At 46.2% G+C, this 9,162-nt stretch overlaps 1 protein-coding gene across 1 annotated transcript; it reads left to right on the top strand.

The window, feature by feature from the left end:
* Window positions 1-279: 279 nt before the first annotated feature.
* Window positions 280-8,581, top strand: LOC311192202 (uncharacterized protein; the record flags this gene model as incomplete). Its single annotated transcript, XM_084264626.1, has 5 exons — window positions 280-504; window positions 3,292-3,418; window positions 7,479-7,746; window positions 7,949-8,180; window positions 8,270-8,581. 5 exons carry the CDS (start codon window positions 280-282, stop codon window positions 8,579-8,581), a joined length of 1,164 nt encoding a protein of 387 aa, XP_084120752.1.
* Window positions 8,582-9,162: the final 581 nt, after the last annotated feature.

Genomic DNA, 9,162 nt, shown 5'->3' with positions numbered 1-9,162 from the left:
CAGCCTCACTTGGTCCTGTCCCTAGGAAGGGAGAGGGGACGACTCAGCACTGATCCTCATTTCCTCTGTGTTCTCCATGAAATACATAAGTTCAAATACCTGCAACCAGGGAACGCCATTCATTTCGTTATTAATCACATTGTATTCCGGTCTTTTCCGAAGTAAATGGTGCTATCGGTACCTCAGCTGAAGTTGCCGAGTTTTCCCCTTCCTTGTTCATCAGCCTCCTGGGTGTGAAGTCCCGGTGTAACCAGGAGATGGCACAAGAGCCCCTTTCGGATGGAGGCACGCGCCGCACGAAGGCACGGGGGGGTCGCGGGACAGACACGATCGGCCTTCCAGAGGTTCGCCTCAACATCTGCCGGTGCAACAGGCGAACACGCGCTGGCAGAGATTTTCTGCATTCCATTTCTCAAACGAGCGTGTGCTCATACTCAGCCTTTCATCGCCCGGAGCGGCGTGGGCACACGCAGCGGCGGCGTCACTGTTACTTCCTCCCGACGCGTAACGCGCTCAGTGGCCTAAAACCTGCCCGAGGAAGCGGGCTGGGGGACACCCAGGCGTTGAATTACACGTGCGGTGTTAAGCATCTTACCTAACCGCCTTCCTGTGGCCACCCAGCTTTTCCCTCGTGGGTGCGATGAGGCTGGAGGGCAGGATATGTCTGTGCTCCCTGTTTTGGGGCGCAGCAGAGGTAGATGGGCAGAGTCCTTTGTGCTCTGTCACTGCAGTTCCGTGTCCTGCCAAATCTAGTCTCTTCCTCAGCAAACAGGAATGTGCGCGGGGCACTTGATGGAAGAGGCTGGGAGAAAGAAAGTGGGAAGAAGCGATGTATAGTGAATAATAGAGAAGATGGGAAGAAATAACTAGAAACATGAAATGGGGAGCCACCTCGAAGTCAGGGAGAAAAAAAAAAGGTAAAATTTATTTCCATTTGATTTTAACAGACTGGTTTTGGACTAGCACAAAGATCTGATTTATATTGGGTGTGAATTAAGTGAAGGAAGAGTCAGTAAAATTTTTTCACTGCTGGGAACAATACATTTCAAAGCAGTATTGTATGGCATAGACCAGGATGGGCACAGAGGGTTGCAGATGACCCAGGGCTGCCAGCTGTGATAGCTCATTCTCCTGCTCACTCAAGGAAAATACAAAAAAAAAAAAAAAAATCATTCTTTAATAGCTGATAGTGAAAAGCTACTTTCAGGAATGTAAATGCTTTAGCCAAAAGTATTTCTAAATTTCATTAGAAGGTATTTGTGTGAAACAAAAAAAAAGTAAACCAAATGGAGCATTTCTGATTTAACACATTCTTAGTTTTCTATGCAATAGGTTGTTATACATAACTCTAGGAGAAACCGCTATGAAAAAATTGTCCTTCCATAAAGACTGAGAAAGAAAAAGGCCTTAATCTAAAACATGGAGGTATGCCTCTCTGCTGGGGTTTGAAAAGATTTCAGGGTATTTGTGTGACTTTTGTGATGTTGATCAGATAGTTAGTCCAAGTGATCTGAACAATTGCTGGAACCAGTGGGATTTATGCGAATTTGCATATGCACATTAATCTCTGTAGGTGCATGTCATACCCCTAGATAACTCAGATTTTTAGCACAACCCAGATCCTAAAGCATATTTATGCACCTAACAATCCCTATCTACTTCGGTAGATAAAACCATTTCTAAAGCCCCTTTCTGTCCTGCTTCATTTCAGCTGGTAATCTTAAAAACCTAATTACCAGTCTAGATAAGAGTTAAACTAAATACAGACTTTTGATCAGTGTCCATAGAGATCTCTCAGCCACAGTATGACAACAATGAGTGCTGAAGAAGGATTTATATGCCTGAAACTGGGTTGGGTTTCCAATTATAGCAGGTTGTTGCATAAAAAATATAAACTACCAAAAAAATTGCTGATGAACCTTGCTTCTGTAACAGCAATGGTGCATGTTTTAAATGTGGTCCTGATACATATTGACTTCAACTTCTTTTTTAGTAAGCTTAAATTTGGGCATGGAACTGTTAAAAACATAACGTGTTTTCTTTCTTAACATGTATAGAGTCTCTCTGCAGAATATGTATCTTTTTAAAACATTTCACTGATTCTGCTTAGCTGCCAGTAACAGCCTTATGGTAAGGAGCCATGGGAGCTCTTGGCATTTTGAGTGTTGTGTTGATTTAGATCAATTCCAAGCATGATGAGACATTTAATTTAAATCTACGCATTGTCACTCTGTTTATTCCAGGCCCTCCTGGTATTTCTGCACATATGGTCTTTTCATTCCTCATGGAAAAGTAGCTCTTATTCTGTCAAACAGGAAAGATTATAATAATTGATAATAAAGAGATTTGTTAGAGGCCATTTGTAATGCTTTTAATTCCTAAAGAGTGATTTCTCAGAAATTACAATGGTTGGATAAATATGCCAAGGCAAAGACCATATAAACTGTGTAGCAGATGCCAGCAGCCCTTGCTTCACTGGGCAGAGCTTCGTAGGAAATCTGCGTATCTAGAGATGAACACATGTCCTCCTGTGTGTCCTAAGCTGCCTTTTTCACTCTTTTAATTGCATCACCATCTGACTACTCTCAAGAACCACAGGTCCAATCCACTCTAGTGTCACAGGACCTTCCACTGTTGTGTGAAAGGGTCACCTGCTGTTTCGAAGTGAGGGTCCCCTCTTCTGGTCTTGTATCCCTACACTGCAGAAAGGTCAAGTCGTGGCACTTTTCTCCAGCACCCATGGGGAACCCAAACTGCTTGGCAACCCTTAATTGTTCTCTCTTCAGTTCCACCAAAGCTTTGGCAGGAAGGGACTGTCTCAGAGTGTAGTCCTGCCCCCTCTGCAGGTCTCTGAGCTGGCTGACTAGGGCATGGTTAGTCCTCAGGTTGGAAAATATAGAGCAGCAATTAGTTCTCAAAGGATCTCAAAGTACATCTCTTATCAACTGCCTGGTAGGCATCCAAGTGGGATTAGCTAGTTCTGCAGAACCTCCTCAGACTGAGACCAGTATTGTGTGTATACATTTCTGTGGAGCTGCTTTGAATGTAAGTACCATTATCTTGATCCCATCCACCTGTCACAGCCAGGCACCTATAAATCTACTTCTTGGCCTCTTTGAAGTAGAGAATGCAGCTGCTGGTCACAAGAAATATAGGGGTCAGTGTCAAGTCTCAACTCAATTTAATTCCCCTGGATGATAAAACATTCCCCTCTACATCTCCTCCCACAGAATGGCCTGGCTAGTGGGGTGGCAATTGGCATTATAATCCTCACTCTGCTTTGGTCTTTAGGAAGCTGATGATCCTTGTTTTCACGGGGAAGGTGCTGACTCCCCGAAGAGAGCAACTGTGTATTGTACAAACATCTACATAAAGTATTGTTATTATATTAAGCAAATTAATCTTAAGGTTTCTGCTAGTGGCTGACGATTTGAAGTCTTTGTCTTAACTTCCTTATAGCAGCAGAGTAAAAGGTCTTCTCTGCTCCTGCTTCCAATTGACAAATTCCTTAGGACTTTAGCATGAGCAGGTTTTCATCCCATTGGCAACATCCCTTGGTTTTAAACATGGTATTTCTGAATCACAGTTTAGCAGAAGGTTTTCAAACAAACACCTAATGAATAATACATGGAAGCAGAAATACAGCGGATTAAGAATATTAGCTAAAATGAAACCAGCAGCTGTTAAATGTTGTAGTAGTCATTATATCCAGAAGTCATCTGCCATCTATCCAGGACACTTATACATTTTATGTATAATGGAAATGAGATTTGGTTTAACCTTGTCACGACGTGATCAATTTGTGTCTCTCTGAGCTCAACATTTGACACCATATTTTGGCTGTGACATTTGCCTCAATAAAAGGCAATTAATAAACCAGCAGTGTATAAAGATGTAATTTGCAGCTCAGATGGTGAAAACGTCTTAAAATCTATAAAGAAACCATATGACAGATGTATCAGTGGATGCTAAAGCCCAAGATTTTCTATTTTTCAGAGCACTATCATGTCATGTATTATTTTTGTCCTATCCAACAGCTTGCCAAGTGCCTTTATTCATTGACATAAAATAAAGCTGGAAAAAAAATGTCATACACATAGACAGACTGGTTTATACTTTTTTTAAACATTTGTATGTAGATATATATGTATATATCTTACATGAAATATGTAAGTAGCAGATAAGTATACTACTAATATATTTATATATAGTATTATTTAGGGACTAAGAATGTAAATAATTCTGGGCACAAGGGACATATTTCTCTCCTTGGGATGGGATCTTGCTCCATCTGTGATGCAGAATGTTGTTAAAGTAATGAGAGAGATTTAAATTGAGAAGGAAACTTACAGGAAAGTTATATTTCCTTTTCCTGATGTTTGTGAGAATTTTGTCCTTGAGAAAGCTGTTTTGCCTGGCTGCAAAGGAAGCTTGGCAGGGTTCTCCAGGCAGGCAAAGGCACTGGTATTCCCAGCTCCTACTGGGGAGCTGCTTCCACATGTTAAATACTCAAGGGAGTTGACTGTTAATGACTCAGTTAACAGTGCGGATTCCTGTATCTCCTGCCTGGTCGGTCTGCTCTACAAAACTTGGCGACAGATTTGGCTAATGCTCAGAAGCTCTGGCATTTTAAAATATGTCCTCAGGTTTGTGGTGGGTGTAGTCTTCACATTTACCCAGTGAAAAGAATAAAGAATAGTTAAGAACCTGTGCTTGGTGAGGTGGAGCTTGAGGGTGGAGCAAGGCGGGGTGGGGGGTGCAGCAGGGATAGGGATGCTGGTGGTTATAAAACAGGAAATTTAAAGCCAGTCTTTTAAGTCTTGGTCAAGTAAACTTTCTAAACTTTCAATAATTAATAAGAAAGTGCTTGGAGAGGATAAATGGATGAGGTTTTACGTAATTAGATATCAAACACTTTAATACAGAGAAAAAAAACCACAAACATAATGTCTTGCAGGGCTTTGTCCATGCTAGAAATGTTTTTAGGCTTCTCTAGGTATAGAATAACTGTACAGGAGGCACTAATGATTGAACTTTTGTTTAGACATTTTTACACTTGTTCCCCTTTCCTCCAGGAAGCTTGTTTAGGGAGCTCTGGCTAGGACTGTAGCATAGGCTGCAGTCAATCCCTACTGCAGGGCTCCAGGTAATTCCTGGTTGTGGTAGCAGCCACAGGTTCTAGATTGGTTTTTAGCCACCTTTAAATAAAGGTCACAATGACATTTTTATATTTGTTGGTCAGAGACAATTAACTCTTGGATGTGGCATGACTGATAGAGCAGAAGAGGACTCGGTCTATGCCATGAGAATGAACAAGCAAGGAGAAGCAGTTTAGAAGGGGTTCACAAGTCAACCCTGAACATCATTCAACAAAACAGTTTGCTACTAAGCAGAAAATGGCAGGATTTAGTGGTGGATTTAGTGGTGGATGGATGAATGGATGGAAATAGCAACCATACTTTGAGTGCACAGGAAGTTGAAATGTTGGTTTTGGGAAAAGATAGATGAAGAGGGTTTGAGGAAAACTTTTGACTGGATTAATATAAAGAAAAAGGTATATATTTATAAGATTGATACTGAATAAATTGAAAGTTTTTTATGTAAGCTGAGTAGGAGGGATTTCAATCTTCAAGCCTTTACCACACCAACAGTGTAAGAAATATACAGGCATGGTTATTTTAATTCTTATCTCAGTGAAAGTGAATGCTGAGTGTCGTGGTTTGACCCCAGCCAGCAACTGAGCACCACACTGCCACTTGCTTACTCCCAGCACAGCAGGATGGGGGAGTAAAGTTAAAAAAACTCATGGGTTGAGATCGACAGTTCAACTGGTAAAGCAAAAGCCATGTGTTACAGCAAAGCAAGGCAAGGAATTCATTCCCTGCTTCCCATCGGCAGGCAAGTGTTCAGCCATCTCTGGGAAAGCAGGGCTCTGTCACAACCTAACAGTTACTTGGCAAGACAAATGCCATCACTCCAAATGTCTCCCCCCTCCTTCTTCTTCCACCAGCTTTATATGCTGAGCATGACATTGTATGGTATAGAATGTTCCTTTAGTCAGTTGGGATCAGCTGTCCTGGCTGTGTCCCCTCAAAACCTCCTTGTGCACGCCCAGCCTACTCACTGGTGGGGTTGGGTGAGCAGCAGAGAAGGCCCTGGCTCTGTGTAAGCCCTGCTCAGCAGGAATGAAAGCATCCCTGTGTTATCAACACTGCTTTCAGCACAAACCCAAAATGTGAAGAAAATGAATTCCACCCCAGCCAAAACCCAGCACACTGAGAAATTGAGGAGGGATGGCAGAATAACAGAATGTGTTGCAAGGTAAATGGACAGTAGAGCTCCAGGCTTGCGTGCAGGTGGTAGAGGATGAGTATGAAGCAGAAAGCAGGAACAAGGGCAGACAAATCTGACATGCAGTTGTGATTTCTGGAGGCAGACTGATACCAAGCAAGGGTGTGATAGGAGTTATCAGTGGTGCAGTAGTCCTGCTCTGTTCTTACGCAAGAGGGGAAGGTGGAATGGGGAGGGAATGCATGGTTACTCTGCAGTGAAAAGCTGCCCATAATGCGCCAGGAACCTTTTGTGAAAATACTACAGAGGCATTACTGCGGCAGTCAAGTACTCCTGGTGTACACAAAACAGAAAGACTGATAGCAACACTTCTGAAAGACATGCATAAGGTAATAAGAGGAAAGACAGAGAGAGTAAAATTGGAGAGAAACCTGTGTGACGTGCACAGCTGCAAGGGGCCTGGGAGGGAAGATACACCATGAATTCTGTAACCTCAGCACATATCTCAGCAGAATATTAATTCTGAGGCAACAAGTGTCTTTTTCTGATTCTTTAATCCAGAAGACATACTTTTTATGAGCAGCTGGGAGCTGACCAATTGGTAGAAGCGAACAGTCTCCACGTTTACCTTTTTCTGTTTGACAGCCTTCTCCAAATCCCTCACCCTATGCTCGGTGTTTATAACCCGATGCTGCAATCCCAGGAGCATGCGACGAGCAAGGTGGCCGGCAGCATGCTGCTGTCCACTTGCTTGCCTCAGCTCCTAGAAGAGCAGGCTTGGGAAGATCCCTTTAGATAGTGGGTCTTCTGCTTGGAAAGGACTGAAAAAGCCAGCTCTAGAGAAAGGGGGGTGGGGAGCAGCAGCGTCCCCTCTCCCGCCAGAGTCCGGGGTAGCGGGTCCCCATGCGCTCCCCCGGGGTGCATTCCCCAGCGCCCTTTGAGGCCGCTCAGCTCTATAAATGCCATTTGCATCGGGATAGGATGTAACAAGAGCTGTAAATCACTGACGGCGGAGTGACCTCCTCCAGGGGCAGACACGGCGGAGCCGAGCCTCCGAGAGCTGTGGCAATGTGTGAACGGTATCTTTTGTTGGGGGGGAGGACGGATGGCAATTAGATGATACTTATCTGGCCCTTTGATGTGTATTTACACAAACAACGTTTTCCTCTGGAACTTGCGGTATAAAGGAGGAGCCGTGCTCCCCGACACACACCTTCCCGGCATCTCCGAAACAAGGCAGGATGACCAAGGCCCCTTTCTCAGTGGAATGGCTTTCCCAGAGCAGCCAGACCCTCAAGAGCCCCACCGAGGGGTCCCCACGCCGACCATCCTCCGCGAGCCACCGGACAGGCTCCGGTTCAAGACCCGGCCGGAGCGAGCCGAGCAAGGAGCAGTCCGCCGTGGCCGGGAGGGGCGGCAGGAGCAGGGAACGCTTGGCGGAACCGCCCACTGCAGGTAACAGCGGTCTCCGCGGCCGTCGGGGCATCCCGGTGCTTCCACGCTTGGAGGGGAAGGAAGGACGGGCAGGCCCTGCCCTGTGCCGCTCCCAGGGCCGGGCTAAGAACCCCACTGTGCGATGGCTGTCCGGAGGCTAAGGAGGCGGGCGGGCACCGCCGCGGTTACCGGGCCTGGCTGGCTGACCCCTTTCTCCCTCTTCTCTGTCCCCAGGAACAGGCGGGCGGCCGCGGGGCGAAGGGCAGCCCCCGCCGGAGGGGAGTCCTGAGTGCTCCTGCCCCGAGGAGCCCGGCGGCAGGGGCGGGCGGCGGCTGCGCACCGCCTTCAGCGCCGAGCAGCTCAGCACCCTGGAGAGCTCATTCCAGCGGCAGCAGTACCTGGGGGCCGCTGAGCGCCGGAAGCTGGCCGGCAGGATGCGGCTCTCCGAAGTGCAGGTGAGGGCGGCAGGGACACCGGCATGGGTCGCCGCACGGGCTGGGTGCCGATGTGACCTCCTCATCTCTTCTCTCCTCCTTTCCCCTAGATCAAGACCTGGTTTCAGAACCGCCGGATGAAGCTCAAGCGGCAGATGCAAGAGCTGAGGACGGAGTCTTTCTGCAGCCCCCCTCTCCCTTACGGATCTCAGAGCGGCGTTGTGCCCCTGCCGCTCACGTACGTGGCCCGGCCACCACCCCTGCCCCAGCAAGGGGCTGCCCCTGGGGGCTTCACCTTGGCGGCGCTGCCGGCACCCACCCTGGACTTCAGCAGCGCCTGCAGAGCGCAGCCTGTGGGCTTTTGGGCGGCACCCTGCTTTGTAGGGTACAGGGATCCCAGAGCTTTCTTACTGGGCGTCTGACCTTTCTGGTATGGACTGTGACTAAGAAGGATTTGCACTAGCGATAGCTGTCTGGACTACCCTTCTCTAGAAGTGCCTGGTGGAGTTATGATGTGGCACTGAAAAAATTATTTTACAGAGACGCAGTGGACAATCTGGATCGTGAACTTCAGGCCCCTGCATTTGTAGGCAACTATGTAAAATAGAAGCACAAGTGGGGCAAATACTAATATAAATGGAATATTTTAATAAATCTAATTTTTTTTCAGCTTTCATGTGAATTCCTTACACAAGGATTGTAGACCTGTTTATCTTGCCCCAAAAGAGAGTTCATCTTCATTAAAAGAAGCATGAACTCCTTGTTCTCTAATCTGTTCTGACCCCCTGCAGTTCACTGAGGGTGAGTGCAAAAAAAGTGTGAATTTCCCCCTGTCCGCTAAAGCAGGTATCCAACCCCTTCAGCTACTTCCTAGGTGGCACTTGCTCTGACAGGACTGTGCTTTTAACCAAATGTGGATGCACCTGTTCCTAATACTTAATACTGGACTTGCAGAATGGATGCTTTCTGTTAGAGTCCTTTAAATAACATAAGTAGTATGATT

This window comes from Gallinula chloropus, assembly GCF_964237585.1.
Source record: "Gallinula chloropus genome assembly, chromosome: 5".
NCBI lineage: Eukaryota > Metazoa > Chordata > Aves > Gruiformes > Rallidae > Gallinula > Gallinula chloropus.
The sequence above is the reverse complement of the archived record's forward strand: the minus strand, read 5'-3'. Positions and strand labels throughout refer to the sequence as shown.